The sequence below is a fragment of the Staurois parvus genome, unplaced genomic scaffold (genome assembly GCF_062004578.1).
Source record: "Staurois parvus isolate SC_StPar_1 unplaced genomic scaffold, SC_StPar_1.0 ptg000259l, whole genome shotgun sequence".
NCBI classification, from domain to species: Eukaryota; Metazoa; Chordata; class Amphibia; order Anura; family Ranidae; genus Staurois; species Staurois parvus.
The window spans coordinates 1,283,494-1,302,352 of NW_028318055.1; the positions used below are offsets into that span (position 1 = coordinate 1,283,494).

Here is an 18,859-nt window from a genome sequence, read left to right on the forward strand (position 1 = left end):
TCCAGAGAAGGGCTGAACTGATCTCCTGAGTGTCATAAACTGTGAATGACCAGAGAATAGCTGAGATCCTCTGAATCGCAGTTATTCTCTGTGTCATAAACGGACACCAAAATTGGCCCTAGTATGTGTATGTATGAATGTGAGTTAGGGACCTTAGATTGCAAGCTCCTTGAGCGCAGAGACTGATGTGAATGTACAAAATATATGTAAAGTGCTGCAGACATTGACAGCACTATATAGATATGTGTAATAAATAAAAAAATAATACATTTTTCATGGAAAAGTCACTTCCATTAAGATTCACTTTGCACATTAAAATAACCCAGCAAACAGCTTTTTCTTCAGAACAGAAGCAGGTAGGAACCCGCAACAACTTTTTTTTAAAATCATTGCAATGTGCATTGATCACCCAGAAGGGATTGCTTTTTTCCCCTACAAAAGTGGATTTACTCTTTAAATTAGACTGATCTTTTCATCTGTATCTAAGAATGACTTTGATGATATACCTTACCAGGAATCTATCTGAAAACAATATATGATTTCAGAGTTGCAAGTATTGAGCTGTATACATTTTTTCTGAAAATTCCTTAATATTTATATTACACTATTTCAAACCACCTTTAATTGGTTATACAAACTATAAGCCTTCCTAGCACTATCCTGGGGACATCTCAAAGAACAACCTTGTCTGAACTTTTAATCATCTTTTCTGAGTGTTATATATAGAAAACTCAACCTTGTAAATTTGTTTCCAGATGTGTAATTTTTCTGTGTGACTATTAAAATATAAGTTGCAAAGTAAACATTTTTTTCTGGCATGATATGTTTTGAATGCACTTTCTTAGCTGACCTTATGTTTATTTAATTTTTTTTTTCAGTCATTTAAAGCGAAGGATGGTTATGTTGTAATTGGAACAGGCAACGATCAACAGTTCTCTACTGTTTGCAAGGTAAGCATGACAGTGATGTAATGCAAGTGTTCCATAAAGACACGGCCTTCAAGATTTCTCTTGCATTTTACTTTCTTAAACATTATAAGTTATAAAAATATGACTGATAGAAGTGACTATTTGAAGATACGCTAATTATTATTATTCTTGGCAAGGCTGAACTTTGCTGGGTAACTGAGTCCTCTGCATAATCCTTCAGACATGCAACATAGTTAAAGCGTACATTTTCATAGAATAAAATATTCACTTTCTAAATACAGGAGTGCTCACTGGCATGCACCCAGGCAGAGGCGGACTGACCATTTGGAAACTCGGGCACTGCCTAAGGGCCCAGGGTCAGTAGGGGGCCCCATGAGATGCCCCTGGTACCTTTTTCATAGGTTTTTTTGAGTTTGGGCAAGAACACAGGGGCCCCATGATCCCCTATTGAGGGCCCGGGGTCAGTAGGGGGCCCCATGAGATGCCCCTGGTACCTTTTTCATAGGCTTTTTTGAGTTTGGGCAAGGACACAGGGGCCCCATGATCCCCTATTACCCGGGGGCCCCATGAGTTGTCAGTCCGCCCCTGCACCCAGGATTCTTTAAAATTAACTTCTCTGATGTGTATTTATTTAAGGCTTAAGTAGGACCCCTTAGAAAGATTTCTCAGGGGTGTAGATATAAATCTTTGGGCCCTAAGAAAAGTAAATAAGGTTGTCCCTGAGTGTTTCGTGTTCTTTGAAAAAGTAAATTCCTTTATGAAGCGAATGTAAAAAATATTTTATTTTAATCTATAGGCTACATACTTTTGTAATCCTAATCCACATTGTTACTCTGTAGCATTTTGTTTACGTAATTTATTCCAGGGGTTGGAAATTTTAATTTGAAGTTCCCTTCTTTGCAGCCTCCGGGAGGATGGATCTGCAAAGCTTGAGTGGCCTCTTGGTGGGGTTTACAAATTGATAGACAGCTGTAGGACGTTTTTTTCTAGATAATGCAAAAACAGGAAATGCCTTTTCTAGTATGATTTTGTTCTAAATCTGAATTAACCATTAGCCGCCTAGCCTATAGCCGTTTGGCGGCCGCAAAAATGCATTCGATTTCCGGGGTATACGCCATTTGGCGTCCTCCGGCACATGCGCAGTTCGCGTGGTTGCAGAGCCGCGCAGCGGCGCCATCTATCACCGGCCGGGTACCTCGGACACAGCCGATCTGAGTACCGGCCCCTGTTGCCGGTACCATGTGACCTGCTGTGACCAATCACAGCGGGTCAAATGACAGTTGTATACAATGGATGGCTTCATTCATGCCATCCATTGTATACTAGTGTCTAGCTGTGAATGGTCACAGCAGGTCACATGCACATGTCATAAAAACCTGAAAACCCTGAATGAATCGATGTCATTCAGGTAAATGCTTGCTTATAGCAAAGTAATTCTTTGCTATAAGCAAATTGTGTAAAAAAAAAAAAATACTGATCACTTCCCCAAAGTAGTACAATGTTACTATTTTTTGGTAAAAAAAAAAAAAAATGTAATAAAAAGTAAAAAAAAAAAATATATATATACGGTATATATTTTTTTTTCATACTGTCACCAGTCAGTGTTCCTGTTCACCGCCATGCCAGTTATATGATGATGCTGTACTGCACTGGTGACAGTATGTAAAAAAAAAAAATAGTAAAAATAATTTATTTAATTTTTTCATTTTCCGAAAAATTATGACAAAAAAAATACAACTTCAAAAAACTCGCCATTCCTCTTATGAAGTACGTCGGACTGTCTACTCTGCAAAAAGGGGTCATTTGGGGGATATCTGTACCGTTCTGACATTTGGGGGATATCTGTACCATCCTGACATTTGGGGGATATCTGTACTGTCCTGACATTTGGGGGATATCTGTACCGTCCTGACATTTGGGGGATATCTGTACCGTCCTGACATTTGGGGGATATCTGTACTGTCCTGACATTTGGGGGATATCTGTACCGTTCTGACATTTGGGGGATATCTGTACTGTCCTGACATTTGGGGGATATCTGTACTGTTCTGACATTTGGGGGATATCTGTACTGTCCTGACATTTGGGGGATATCTGTACCGTCCTGACATTTGGGGGATATCTGTACCGTCCTGACATTTGGGGGATATCTGTACTGTTCTGACATTCTTGGACCTCAAGAAATTAGATTGGCTGTCAGTATTTCAGGATTGATCAATTTTCAGATCTATACCATAGTTTGTGAACTCTATAACTTTCCTACAAACTAAAAAATACATCCTAATTTGGGTTATTTTCACCAAAGACATGTAGCAGAATACATCTCGGCCTAAATTTATGAAGAACAATTATTTATTTGTAAACTTTTATAACAGAAAAAAAGCAAAACGTGTTTTTTTTTTCAAAATGTTTGGTCTTTTTTTGTTAATTTAGCAAAAAATAAAAACCCCGGCGGTGATTAAATACCACCAAAAGAAAGCTCTAGTTGTGTGAAGAAAATGATAAAATTTTAGTTTGGGTACAATGTTGTATGACCGCGGAATTGTCATTCAAAGTGTGAGAGCGCTGAAACCTGAAAACTGGCCTGGGCAGGAAGGGGGAAAATCGCACGGTATTGAAATGGTTTAAGCCCAAGTTTATCCAAAATCAAAAACATAAAGATCTGCACAATGGACATACAGTACATTGCAGTTAGTATAAAGTTTCCCTTGTGCTGATTCTTCTTTTAGAAGAAAACTTCTTCCATCCCCCCACCTTCACTGCCTAAATCTTCCTGTAGGGCAGGGCTTAATACAACTAAAGGGCTGCCAGGAGCTCTGATCAAGAGAGCTTGGCTATGCCCACCCTTTCCTGCAAGATCTCCCATTCACAGAAGCAGTACTACAGCTTCTATGAATGACACAGGATCTATGAATAGATGGGGCAGAGCAATCAATCATCCATCCGTCCCCCTTTCAGAGTTTATGTTCCGTTCATAAAAGCTGTAATTTGGCTTCTACGAATGGCAGATCTGAGGATCTAGCAGGGAAAGATGGGCAAAGTGAAGCTCTCTTGATGAGAGCTCCTGGCAGCCCGTTATTTGTATTAACCAGGGGCGGACTGACCATTTGGAAACTCGGGCACTGCCCGAGGGCCCGGGGTCAGTAGGGGGCCCCATGAGATGCCCCTGGTACCTTTTTCATAGGTTTTTTTGAGTTTGGGCAAGAACACAGGGGCCCCATGATCCCCTATTGAGGGCCCGGGGTCAGTAGGGGGCCCCATGAGATGCCCCTGGTACCTTTTTCATAGGCTTTTTTGAGTTTGGGCAAGGACACAGGGGCCCCATGATCCCCTATTTCCCGGGGGCCCCATGAGTTGTCAGTCCGCCCCTGGAAGATTTTTCCTAAAAGAAAGAAAATCAGCTGGGGGAATACCACATATTAACTGTACGTTGTGTCCCTTGTAATGATTTTTATGTTTTTGATTTTAGCTAAACTTGGGATTTAACATATCTATGTATAAAATAAAAACAAGTAAAATTTAAACTGGACATCACTAACTAATAAAAACTAAAAAAAATGAGACTTTTTTTATGAATACAACCAGTCAGACACAACATTCTCTATATTTTATACTCGCTGCTCTTTTTCTAATTGTTTTTTATATGGTAAGAAATACTGTGTTTTTGTTAACAAATCAATTAACTGTACTTATTTGGAAAGATCTGCTGTTGCATCACTTTCTGTAAACATCTTAAAGCGGAACTGCACTGTATCTGAGCATCACAAACCGAAAACGCTATTTAATTCATTTTTAATATTCAAAGCAAACTCACCCGTCCATCCATCCATCCAGGTCTCCATGCTTTAGTTTGCTAATAAATCACTTTGGAAAACATCCCCCAGCATGTTCTAGTCATGGCTATCTTGAGTAATGGCAAATGATTCATGTAGCATTTACTTCCTGGAATCTATCTGCCCTTATCTCAGGCATGTAGGCTGGAGGGTGTGCTATGGTTGAGAAAACTCTGCATCCCCTCCTGAAGATTTCTGGATGTATGACATAATTTGCCTAGGTCTGGAAACCAGGACTAAAGAAAAGTAAAAAAAAAAAAGGTGTAAAACGGGTATACAGTATATGATACAGTCCTTTTCTATGTACACTATGTACAAATGCTAGCAGCATAAGGATTAAACATGGACAATGTTGATTGAGAAAGTGAATTTCCGCTTTAACTGTGAGACTTAGGAGTTCATTTGCTAAAGGCAAACAAGTTGTTACCTTGACAAGGTGGTGAAGATCTTCTGACTTCCATTAGCTAATCATGTGTAAGCAATACTATTTTCCTTGCAATTGGACAATCTTTCCAAAATGTATTTTCTACACATCTTAAGATAGCCGCTTTCGTACCGCCCTATAGCAGAACTACTGCTACAGGGCGGCAGGGCTGTGCAAAATCACATATATATATACATGATTCCGGCTACGGGGCCCCCTACCTGCACCGCCAATGTGATCATCGCCGCTATGTCGATCACCAGGTCCCAGCTTGAGATTCCCCACCGGCACCCGGCGATCGCCACGTGTCACTGACAGCAGAGAGAATTGTGTATAAACAACACCGGTCTCTCTCCTGCCAGCAGTAACATGCTGCTGTGTATTTCTCTGCACAACAGAGAAATGCACAGCAGCATGTTTCCCAAGTAAAACACATACAGTAAAACAAGTAAAGCACACAGCACACAGTTAACCCTTTGATCACCCCAGATGTTAACCCCTTCCTGCCCAGTGTCATTAGTACAGTGTCAGTGCTCACTGTATTAGTGTCACTGGGGATGTCAGTGGCAGGTAATCAGTTCCCCCCAGGGACGGACTGACAACTCATGGGGCCCCTGGGCAATAGGGGATCATGGGGCCCCTTTGTCCTTGCCCAAACTCAAAAAAGCCTATGAAAAAGATACCAGGGGCATCTCATGGGGCCCCCTACTGACCCTGGGCCCTCGGGCAGATCCCGAGTTTCCAAATGGTCAGTCTGCCCCTGGTTCCCCCCTAGTGTCAGAATGGCCGCCACAGTCCCACTATAAGTCGCTGATCGCCTCCATTACTAGTATAAAAAAAAATCCAGTATATATACCGCCATTTGTAGATGATATAACTTTCACATAAACCAATTAATTTACATGTATTGGGATTTTTTTTATAGCAAAGACATTTGGCAGAATACATTTTGGCCTATATTTATGAAGAAATTTAGATTTTTTTTAAAAAAAATTTAAAAGTATGTTTTATAGCAAAAAGTAAAAATGTGTTTTTTTCACATTTTCGGTCTTTTTTGTTGATAGCGCAAAAAATAAAAAACTCACAGGTGATCAATTACCACTGAAAGAAAACTATTTGTGGAGAAAAAAGGACATAAATTTCATTTATGTACAGCGTTGCATGACTGCGCAATGGTCAGTTAAAGTAACACATTGTAAAAAATGGCCCGGTCAGGAAGGGGAATACATTCTCTTGGAGGGAAAGTGGATAGGGAAAATTCTCTTGCAAAATGAAAATTCCCTTGAATGGCCAATTTACCTTTAGTAAATCAACCCCATAATTTCTCTGAGATGTAATTGGCATTTACTCTGCTCTCATTGGTGCAGTGGGGTTCCTATTCATAGTTAGTTTTTTTGTCATGTCCTTACTCTGAAAACGAAAGCTTGCCAGGAGTTGTTAACATATAGAGGCTTTGTCATCATAAAATTAAACCGGCTACAGCTTTGATCTTGTTTCTTGTGGTTTTTGATAGCAAATTAAGCACATGCTGTGCAGATTTAATTTTATGCACGGATAGGTCAGTTTGCTTTAAATAGGTTGAGATGCAAAGTGTAGAGACATATCGGGTACAGTCTGAATTCACTTTACTGAAGCTAGACAGGGTTGCAGTGGATAAAACAAATCATTATTTTATTTAGTTTTGTAAAAACTTGAATAAGAATAATTTCTATAAGACCTAGGGTGTTGCTTTCCTTTGAAATGCACACCAACAGGTTTTCAAAATCCCATCGACTTTAACCCCTTCAATACCGGGCAATTTTACCCCTTCCTGCCCAGGCCAGTTTTCAGGTTTCAGCGCTCTCACACTTTGAATGACAATTGCGCGGTCATACAACATTATATCCAAACTAAAATTTTATCATTTTCTTCACACAACTAGAGCTTTCTTTTGGTGGTATTTAATCACCGCCGGGGTTTTTATTTTTTGCTAAATTAACAAAAAAAGACCAAAAATAAAAAAAACACGTTTTTCTTTGTTTCTGTTATAAAAGTTTGCAAATAAATAATTGTTCTTCATAAATTTAGGCCGAGATGTATTCTGCTACATGTCCTTGGTGAAAATAACCCAAATTAGTATTTATTATTTAGTCTGTAGGAAAGTTATAGAGTTCACAAACTATGGGATACTGTATATTTGAATATTAATCAATCCTGAAGTTCTGACAGCCAATCTAATTTCTTGAGATCCAAGAATGTCAGAACAGTACAGATATCCCCCAAATGTCAGGACAGTACAGATATCCCCCAAATGTCAGAACATTACAGATATCCCCCAAATGTCAGAATAGTACAGATATCCCCCAAAATTCAGTACAGTACAGATATCCCCCAAATGTCAGAATAGTACAGATATCCCCCAAATGTCAGAACAGTACAGATATCCCCCAAATGTCAGGACGGTACAGATATCCCCCAAATGTCAGAACAGTACAGATATCCCCCAAATGTCAGAACAGAACAGATATCCCCCAAATGTCAGGACAGTACAGATATCCCCCAAATGTCAGGACAGTACAGATATCCCCCAAATGTCAGGACGGTACAGATATCCCCCAAATGTCAGGACAGTACAGATATCCCCCAAATGTCAGAACAGTACAGATATCCCCCCAATGTCAGGACAGTACAGATATCCCCCAAATGTCAGGACAGTACAGATATCACACAAATGTCAGGACGGTACAGATATCCCCCAAATGTCAGAACAGTACAGATATCCCCCAAATGTCAGGACAGTACAGATATCCCCCAAATGTCAGGACAGTACAGATATCCCCCAAATGTCAGGACGGTACAGATATCCCCCAAATGTCAGGACAGTACAGATATCCCCCAAATGTCAGAGCAGTACAGATATCCCCCCAATGTCAGGACAGTACAGATATCCCCCAAATGTCAGGACAGTACAGATATCACCCAAATGTCAGGACGGTACAGATATCCCCCAAATGTCAGGACAGTACAGATATCCCCCAAATGTCAGGACAGGACAGATATCCCCCCAATGACCCCATAAAGTAGACAGTCCGATGTATTTCATAACAAGCATGGCGAGTTTTTTGAAGTTGTAATTTTTTTGTCATAATTTTTCGGAAATGAAGAAAAAAATAAAATTGATAATTTTTTTAAATTTTTGTATTATTTTTTATTACATTTTTTCTCTTTTTTTAAAGATTTTTTTCATATTTCACTATGACCAAAGTAGTATAATGTTACCATAGTAACATTGTACTACTTTGGGGAAGTGATCTATATATATATATATATATATACTTTTTTTTTTACACAATTTGCTTATAGCAAAGAATTACTTTGACATCGATTCATTCAGGATTTTTTTTTTCCTTAACTGTGATTTGGCCACAGCTAATCACATGACACAGCTGGGCTGTGATTGGCCCAGCTTGTGCATGTGATCGCTGTGACCATTCACAGCTAGCCACACTTGTATACAATGGATGGCATGATAGGAAGCCATCCATTGTATACAACTGTCATGTGACCTGCTGTGATTGGCCACGGCAGGTCACATCAGGCTGGCAACGGGGAACGGTACACAGATCTGTCATTGGCCGTGTCTGAGGTACATGGCCGGTGACAGATCGCGCCGCTGCGCAGCTCTGCTGGCATGCAAACTGCGCATGCCTGAAAGGATGCTATGGCATCCACCCGGAGGGTCGAGGGTTTTTGCCGGCCACCATTCGGCCATAGGCCCGGCGGGAACCGGTTAAGCAGCAGACATGACAGTTCAGAGGCTGTGTTTGACCTGTTTTATGTTGTGTTATGTTTCTTTGGAAGACTGCATGTCCTATTGGGGGCATTCAAACTCTAGGCAAAGCATATCAAAGGCAGCCTTCGCTTGTGAAATGGCTGCATTTAGTTGCATGCTTTCAAATGCAATAAAGAGCGTTTGACCTGAAGGTTTGTTAAACTCTAATAATGTCTAACATTGTCCTTGACACAAATATTATTTGGTCTAACATACAAATTAGTTACCAAGTCCTCCTCACTTACAATTGAATAATTGAGGGGTGTATTCAAAGCCCATATTTTATGGTAATCTTCAACTGTGTTGTCACAAATACCCCATATACGCAACATCACCAAAATCTGCACGTTCCTAACCCCAGAAACCACTAAACAGCTCATCCACTCCCTCATCATATCAAAACTTGACTACTGCAACTCCCTCCTCACTGGCCTGCCTCACCGCTGGCTATCCCCGCTTCAGTCCATCCTGAATACGGCTGCCAGACTCATTCACCTTTCCAACCGCTCCATTTCCGCCACCCCCCTCTGCCAATCCCTCCACTGGCCTCCATTCAGTGTCCTCTACCCCCCTCTGCCAATCCCTCCACTGGCTTCCGATTGCGCAACGGATCAAATTCAAAATCCTAACACTGACGTACAAAGCCGTCCACCATACTGCCCCGAACTACATCACTGACCTAATATCCAAGTACCGCCCAACACGCACACTCCGCTCCTCACAAGACCTCCTTCTCTCTAGTTCCCTGGTCTCCTCCTCCCATGCCCGCCTCCAGGACTTTTCCAGGGTGTCACCCATCCTCTGGAACTCCCTACCCCAACCCATCAGATTATCACCTACTCTCCTCTCCTTTAGGCGCACCCTGAAAACCCACCTCTTCAGGGAAGCCTACCCCACCCCCTGCTAACTTGCCAACCTCCTCCACTCTTCCTACCACTCCATCCCCCACAGCTATCTCCTCCTGTGCCACCATCCCCTCCCTCCTAGATTGTAAGCTCCAAGGAGCAGGGCCCTCAATCCCCTCATGTTTTGCATTGTATTGGTATTGTTCTGTCACATGTTCTGTCCCCCTTTGTAATGTACAGTGCTGAGAGAACTATTGGCGCTTTATAAATACTGTATAATAATAATGTAATAATAATATACATGACACACATTCTTCATTCTGTTGGATAGTCACCATTTTATCAAATCTCACTTTTATTGTTGATATCATTCCTTGCCATAAGTACATGCTGTTAAATTATGGATGCCACACACGGGTAAACAGACAAATTCCACCTTCTCAACGTGTAAACCAGACCCTTGCCATGCATTCTAAATGAAACGCTTGTCATAGAGTGCTATATACTAATGGTTATTGGTATAAAAATGTAAACATCCAGTGTGGTCGTTAGGGGAAAGTCATGAAATGGATTTAAAATAAGTGCGTAAAAAATTAATTTAAGCCTTTCATCTTCGATAAAAGAAGGACTTCATAGGAAGGGTCAGTGGTACAAATACCAAACACTTAGAGATCTTTCTGTGAAGTTATTTACATTGCCTCGGAGATGTAGGCGCTGGATAACGGCACTAAGTGGTTACAGACATGCGGAGTGCAGGATTTTGTAAAGAATTTGTGATCTTGGTAGTGAAAAAGCTATACAAACTCAATCGGATTCGATAAGACTTACTGCAATGACGTTAAAATATTACCAATATATTTTTGTTGTTAGATTGACAATTGTACTTGTTGCTAAAACAACTAACTTCTGGGAAAAAATACATCTATATTCTCATGCATATAGAATGGATAACCTGGTAGGTTTCATGAACATCTGGTTGCTGCTGGCAGAGCATGTGCATTATATAATTAAAGAGAGTATTTTACCATAGACATCTATCATATCCTTGACGTTGGGAACAAGTGCTTAGTCAGTGCTGCATCAAAATTATGTAAAGCCACTAAGAAGGAAAGAGAGGAAGAAAGAAAAAAAAAAAAGGAAAGAAATTTAGCCCTTGGTGATTCTATCCAGCACTAAACCAGAAGTTTGAGTATTTTACTGTATTTTTATATTCCAATGGTTTTTATTCATTTTTAAACATTTTATAAAACAGAGGCAATAAAACACGCCCACACAGGGGCTATCAATTGCACAGAGAGAAAAGAGAAAAAAAGAAAATGTGCAAAATAAAAAGAAAAACAGTGCTCTAACGCCAACAGGGCAAAAGGTACGCCCACGCAGGGGCTATCAATGGCACATAAGGTACAAAACATTAATGCAACTGACTCTAACAACTAAAGGCAGCTGTCCAGTCACACCAAAAACAGAGAGAGAGAGAAAGGGGGAAAAAAAGGGGGGGGGGGCAAAAAGCAGGGGTCCAAGAGCGCCAGTATCAAACGCCATTACATCCCCAGGCTAGCCGGGGGGGGGGGTGTGGGAAAGGCATATTGCAACCACGGCTCCCATATTTTCAAAAATTTACGGTGGGAGTCGTTGCGGATACTCGACATCTGTTCGTTGAGCATCATAGTAGTCATACGATCCCGCACCCCCTGAATAGGGACAAACGGACTCTTCCAGGCCTGAGCAATTGTTCTAGTGGCCGATAAAAACAAATAAGAAGCCAACTTCTGCTGGTGAGCCAAGAGGCCCGGTATGGGGCATTGAAGCAAGGCGTACCGGCGTATGGAGAGATGGAACGAGGTGAAAAGGAGGCCAAACACACGAGACCAAAAGCGAAACAGTCTCGGGCATGACCACCAGATATGCAAGACATCTCCAGGATGGCCACAACCCCGAAAACATTGATCACTACAGGCAGGGTTAGCCCGGGCCAACCGTGCCGAAACAATACCTTATAGGCTGCCTCCAGTGTAGTCGTATTAAATGAGTATTTAGCTATGAATGACCAGGCCTTATTCCAGTCCTCCGGATCCACAGCCACTCCCAGGTCGCGCTCCCACTGAACAACATATGAAAGAGAAGTATGCGACGAGCTTTACTGTACCGTATTTTTCGCCGTATAAGACGCACTTTTTCTTCCCCAAAACTGGGGGGGGAAATGTCAGTGCGTCTTATGGGGCGAATATGGAGCGGCCGGTCCGGTATTTCCACCGCGGCCGTGTCAGAATACTGGGCCGGCCGCTCAGCTCTGCAGCAGGACCTTACCTGTTCCTCTATCCAGCGGCGCGCTGTCTTCCCGGCTTCTGTAGTGTGGGCACTGGGCATGACAGCCGGGTGCCAAGTGCGCATGCTCAAGAAGCGGTGCTTTTTGTGAATGGTAAGGCGGTACCTGGGACACATGACAGATCCCAGAAGCCGCCGGACCAATCACAAAGCGCAAGTGCTTCTCGCTCATGCGCACTGGGCACCCGGCTGTCATGCCGAGCGCCATTACAGAAGCCGGGAAGACAGCACGCGGCTGGATAGAGGAACAGGTAAGCTCAAACAAAAACTCTGCGGAAGTAAGAGCGGGTACCTGTCAAATTCAGGTACCCGCTCCCCACCTCCCCAAAGGTCAGCAGTCATCTGTACTGTCCGCAGTCTCTGGTCATCCCTGTGCTGTCCGCAGTCTCTGGTCATCCCTGTGCTGTCCGCAGTCTCTGGTCATCCCTGTACTGTCCGCAGTCTCTGGTCATCCCTGTGCTGTCCGCAGTCTCTGGTCATCCCTGTGCTGTCCGCAGTCTCTGGTCATCCCTGTACTGTCCGCAGTCTCTGGTCATCTCCTGTACTGTGTCCGCAGTCTCTGGTCATCTCCTGTACTGTGTCCGCAGTCTCTGGTCATCCCCTGTACTGTCCGCAGTCTCTGGTCATCCCTGTGCTGTCCGCAGTCTCTGGTCATCCCTGTACTGTCCGCAGTCTCTGGTCATCTCCTGTACTGTGTCCGCAGTCTCTGGTCATCTCCTGTACTGTGTCCGCAGTCTCTGGTCATCTCTGTGCTGTCCGCAGTCTCTGGTCATCTCTGTGCTGTCCGCAGTCTCTGGTCATCTCCTGTGCTGTCCGCAGTCTCTGGTCATCTCTGTGCTGTCCGCAGTCTCTGGTCATCTCCTGTACTATGTCCGCAGTCTCTGGTCATCTCCTGTACTGTGTCCGCAGTCTCTGGTCATCTCCTGTACTGTGTCCGCAGTCTCTGGTCATCTCCTGTACTGTGTCCGCAGTCTCTGGTCATCTCCTGTACTGTGTCCGCAGTCTCTGGTCATCTCCTGTACTATGTCCGCAGTCTCTGGTCATCTCCTGTACTGTGTCTGCAGTACATTAGTTCAGAATTTTTTTTTTCCTGTTTTCTGCCTCTAAAACCTAGGTGCGTCTTATGGTCAGGTGCGTCTTATACGGCGAAAAATACGGTATTTTTAAAGATAGCCTGTACCCCTTTACCATGCAGTGTTTATTGTGTTGGTTGCTTACTTTGTACTACACTATCGTTTCACTTATTCTTTACTATACAATTGAGGAGGAAACTCTTTCACAAACTGTATGTTTTCTGTTCTGTATAAGGTGCCGCACTCAGAAGAGACTTTTTATAGTAACATACATTGCCTGCTAGAGTCTAACAGGTTTCACCAGTCATCAAAACCAAAAATTCTTATATATTAGGGCTTACCACTCAGATGTTGTGGCTGCATTCATTTTCTTTTTTCGGCTTTTTTTTCTCCTTCACCTAGTGATCCAGCCAGTAAAACACTTCCTGCCTTAGGATGTCTGCGTTTTAGATGCGATAGTAAAGCACACACCTTTGAAAAGCAGCACGATGTCTGGAGGGAGGGTTGTGTCTGACGCACTAGCAGGATATCATGGACTTATCTTACAATTTGAAGCTTAACTCCGGCTAACACTTTTATTAGGATTTACAGCAAGCAGTTTTTTTTTCCTTTTGCATTAAAGGTTTTACATTAATGAATGAAAGCTGACCATTGTAAGTATTCCTGTCAGTTGTCTCATCCCTCTAACTTCCACTTTTGCTAGAGAGTTTGGCCTGTTCTAGAAGCTGTGAAATACCAGATTTACTGACTGGATTACCAGGGGAAAATACAGGAAAAAACTCTAAAAAAAGAGCTATTGCAGCCACCACATCTAAGAATTGGTAAGCTGCATTTAAATCCTGAAGAAGCCACGTGTTTGTGGCGCAACGCGTCGACGCATTTCCGGTTAAGGGGTGACGTACTTCCGGTTCCGGGTTCGGACGCCATTTTGGTACACCTTAGTACACCCATAGCACATGGGAAACTGCTTTTTTCTGCTGGATGACATGTGAGTGTTCATTTGCTTTGGAAATTTTAAGTGCATTAAAACAGTGTTGCACTATGGAGGTTTGTCTTTGTTTCTACATATACGTCCTGTGTTTATGAGTCCATATTGTGAGGAAAGTGATCTGAGAGGAATTCATTGCTTGGAGGGGATCTTTATTGAGTCGGTGGAGTCAGTGGAGCATGAAAATCTGTCTGAGATATTATATATTTAAGGCTTTGTGACCCGCAAGGGTCGAATGTGGAAGGTGAGGAGGCATTTTGGCTATATCCAGGGGAGTCACATCAGAGTGTCACGAAGAGCACGTTTGCAGCATGGAGTGAAGTTACAATCACTGTGTATTGAACACTTATTATTTGCACAGTGTGGCATCACAAGTCTTGGGACTGTTTATTTGATTTAGTTCATGTAATTGGATACACTTATCACTTTGCACAGATAAAGTGTTATCATTTGTATTAGATTTTTCACGGTCTTTGACCACTAGGGGGCATAAATAGGAGTGTGAATTTGCCCCAGTTATTTATAAATGATTTTGTATAGTTTATAGAATTTAAGAGGGAATTAAGCACTTATTTTGTATTTTTCACAATATTATTGATGTAAAAAAAAAAGGGTTTGTATACACTATATAAGTTGAGCGCTTCATCACAAAACATATAAATTTATTTGCATTTAAGTGGTTGTAAACTCTCAGCTTTTAAAACAACCCATTCAGTTTCCCCTTTTTATAACAGAAACAATTCAGTACTGTCCGTGATACTTTTTTTATTTGCACTAACGTACAATTTTGAGGACAAGCTTTCGGGGAATGTCCCCTTCTTCAAAGTCCAAGCAGTACTATGCAAATCACAAAGTTTAAGCAGAATGTTAGAAGGGATGAAAAAAAAAAAAAAAAAGGCTACAGATAAGATACAGCAAAGGCGAGGGGGGGTGGGGGGATACTACACTCACACAGAGGGCTGGGTCAAGCTTCAGCTAATAGTCATGAAACTGTCGGATAATGATTGAGGAATCCCAGGTCCAAGTTAAGGCCATTATCTCTTGTGTCAAATAGAATTAGCATTCTTAGTTCAAACATTTTTCTTTCCTGGATGGATTTGAATTTTCCTTTCAGAACTAAAACATTGAGGTCTCCCATTGTGTGGTCCGGTTGTGTGAAACGGTGTCCTACAGATGTGCAGAGGTCATCTTCTTTATGTTCCTTGATGGTATGTTTGTGCAGATTCATCCTTGTTTGCAACTTCTGTCCTGTTTCGCCAACATAAGATCCTTTGCTACACTTTCTGCTCTGGATAAGATACACCACATGACTGGAGGTGCAGCTGTATGATCCGGAGATATTGAAGATCCCTTTTGAGTGTCTGACACTTTTTGATGGATTGATTTGGTTGCACAGCCCTTTTTATAAGTGATCACATACCCTCTGTTCAAAGCCACATAAGCACGATGGGAGGAGAAACAGCAGTACACTGAACTTCCTGGTGGAAGGCTGTGCAGGATGGTGGGTGTCGGGACAAATCTAATCATTGGATGAGAGCACATGGAGTTCTCAGCACAGCTAGAGGGAATGGCAGGAACACCAGGGATTTCACACAAAGACAGCCAGAACACTTTACAATCCAATGGATTGGCAGCACACCAAAGACACTGTATCTTACTGCAACAATGTTTAATCAACTGATAGCACACTCTGAAAACTCCAACCAGACGCTACACCCCTAACATGTTTCACTCGACACAGGGCTTAGGTGTAGGAATCCCTACAATTAAGTTCTATGTGGGGTGAAGGTGTTAGGGTGTGGTTTCGGGTCGGAGTTTTCAGTGTGGGCTGTCAGTTTAATAAATAGTGTTCATAGAGTATGCTGTCTTTAGTGAGTTTCATTGGATTGTGCCCTAAGAGCGGATCTCTGGACTTGAGCACCTGGCTGACATACACGGCAAGAATGAGAAAACAGGTTGCTTGTGAATGGTGATATGGGTTGGTATTGACAAACAGGTAGAGGAATGATGAGGTTTCTACTGTATGTGATGAAGGCATGACCATTTTTTGTCATTTTGTTGGTGTGTCAATGTAGTTTTCCAAGAGTAGGAGTCATCTTGTTTAGCACATAAAGCACCTTATACTCTGGGCCAGATTTGGCATAAACCACATAGGCCATGGCTTGGGGCACCATGACTGCTACAGGTGATACTTTGCTTCCCAGGCCATTCTTACCTTCATATGGCTGTACTACTGTACCTTTAGAGCCTGATACCTGCATGAGAATCCCTGCCAGAAGCTCTTTTTTTGCTGCCTAGAAGCGCTTCCACTGCTGTCTGAATTGCTAGGCCTTCTCTTACAAGACCTCACCCACCCCCAGCATGCTGGCGGTGTCCTCAACAGTGCAAGGGAGTGTAATGCAAGTTCTACTTGAGCTGTGGAGGTCCATCAGTGAGGGAGAGAGACTGTGGACAATCAGGACAAGTGAGGCTGTAATCATACACTATAGTAACCCATCAAAGGCATATTGGTGGAGTGAATCAGGGGGTTGTGCATCGTATACAAAGTTCTATCACATCACAAGTTAGATAACAAGGTACATGCAGCATGAATATTTGTATATGTATATAGCACTCTTTAAGAGGACACACATACAGCATCTCACTATGCCCAAAATCACTGCAGTGGTGCAATGCAAACTTTCCTACTGTGAAAGGTCAAAATGGATGTGTTTTCCCTCTAGGCTAAAAGAAGTTCCCAGTCCTCCCTTGAGTGATCCCTGTATACAGTGAGGAACAGAAGTATTTGAACACCCTGTGATTTTGCAAGTTCTCCCACTTAGAAATCATGGAGAGGTCTGAAATTCACATTGTAGGTGCATTCCCACTCTGAGACACAGAATTAAAAAAAAAATTCAGGAAATCACATTGTATGATTTTTAAAGAATTTATTTGTCTTGCACTGCTGAACATAAGTATTTGAACACCTAAGAAACAGCAAGAATTCTGGCTCTCAAAGACCTGTTACTGCGCCTTTAAAAAGTCCACCTCTACTCCACTTATTAATATAACTTAGTAGCACCTGTCTGAGCTCTTTAAAGACACCTGTCCACCCCACAGTCAGTCAGACGCCAACTACTACCATGGGCAAGACTAAAGAGCTGTCAAAAGACACCAGAGACAAAATTGTGGACCTCCACAAGGCTGGAAAGGGCTACGGGGCAATTGCCAAGCAGCTTGGTGAAAATAGATCAACTGTTGGAGCAATTGTTAGAAAATGGAAGAGGCTAAAGACGACTGTCAGTCTCCCTCGGACTGGGGCTCCATGCAAGATCTCACCTCGTGGGGGATCACTGATGAGAAGAAAGGTGAGGAATCAGCCCAGAACTACAAGGGAGGAGTTGGTCAATGACATGAAGAGAGCTGGGACCACAGTTTCACAGGTCACTGTCGGTAGAACACTACGCCGTCATGGTTTCCAATCATGCATTGCACGGAAGGTTCCCTGCTCAAGTCATCACATGTCCAGGCCCGTCTGAAGGTTCCCCTGCTCCAGTCATCACATGTCCAGGCCCGTCTGAAGGTTGCCAATGACCATCTGGATGATACAGAGGAGGCATGGGAGAAAGTCATGTGGTCAGATGAGACCAAAGTAGAACTTTTTGGTCTAAACTTCACTCGTCGTGTTTGGAGGAAAAAGAAGGATGAGTTGCATCCCAAGAACACCATCCCTACTGTGAAGCATGGGGTGGTAACATCATGCTTTGGGGGTGCTTTTCTGCGAAGGGGACAGGACGACTGCACTGTATTAAGGAGAGGATGAATGGGGCCATTTATGGTGAGATTTTCAGCAACAACCTCCTTCCCTCAGTCAGAGCATTGAAGATGGGTCGTGGCTGGTCTTCCAACATGACAACGACCCGAAGCACACAGCCAGGAGAACCAAGGAGTGGCTCCGTAAGAAGCATATCAAGGTTCTGGAGTGGCCTAGCCAGTCTCCACACCTAAATCCAATAGAACATCTTTGGAGGGAGCTGAAACTCCGTGTTGCTCAGCGACAGCCCCAAAACCTGACAGATCTAGAGGAGATCGGTGTGGAGGAGTCAGCCAACATCCCTGTTGCAGTGCAAACCTGGCCAAGGACTACAAGAAACGTCTGACCTCTGTAATTGCAGACAAAGGCTTCTGTACCAAATATTAACACGGATCTTCTCAGGGGTTCAAATACTTATGTTCAGCAGTGCAAGACAAATAAATTCTTTAAAAATCATACAATGTGATTTCCTGAATTTTTTTTTTTTAATTTTGTTTCTCAGAGTGGGAATGCACCTACAATGTGAATGTCAGACCCCTCCATGATTTCTAAGTGGGAGAACTTGCAAAATCGCAGGGTGTTCAAATACTTCTGTTCCTCGCTGTATGTCTGTGGGGATGACCGCTAATCTTGCATATGTGTAGAGTCGTGCAGAATGCAGATTTTTGTGCCCTTCAACACCCAGTCTAGAGATCATTTCCCCCTGAAGTTTTCTTTATTACAGTACTTTATTGAATACAAAGAAAATCTGTGTTAATCACTAACTGAGATGAAGGGAATGCATTCAGCATATGGACATTTGTACAACAACATTACACATATGGTAGATTCTCTAATG

General features: G+C 42.5%; 1 protein-coding gene across 2 annotated transcripts in view; it reads left to right on the plus strand.

Moving 5' to 3' along the window:
• Positions 1 to 18,859, plus strand: part of SUGCT (succinyl-CoA:glutarate-CoA transferase) — a 1,130,146-nt gene that overhangs the window by 356,331 nt on the left and 754,956 nt on the right. For both annotated transcript variants that reach the window (XM_089681088.1, XM_089681087.1), the window contains exon 10: positions 879 to 950. In XM_089681088.1, coding sequence (XP_089537214.1) covers positions 879 to 950 — 72 coding nt within the window. The remainder of the gene's footprint in view (positions 1 to 878; positions 951 to 18,859) is intronic.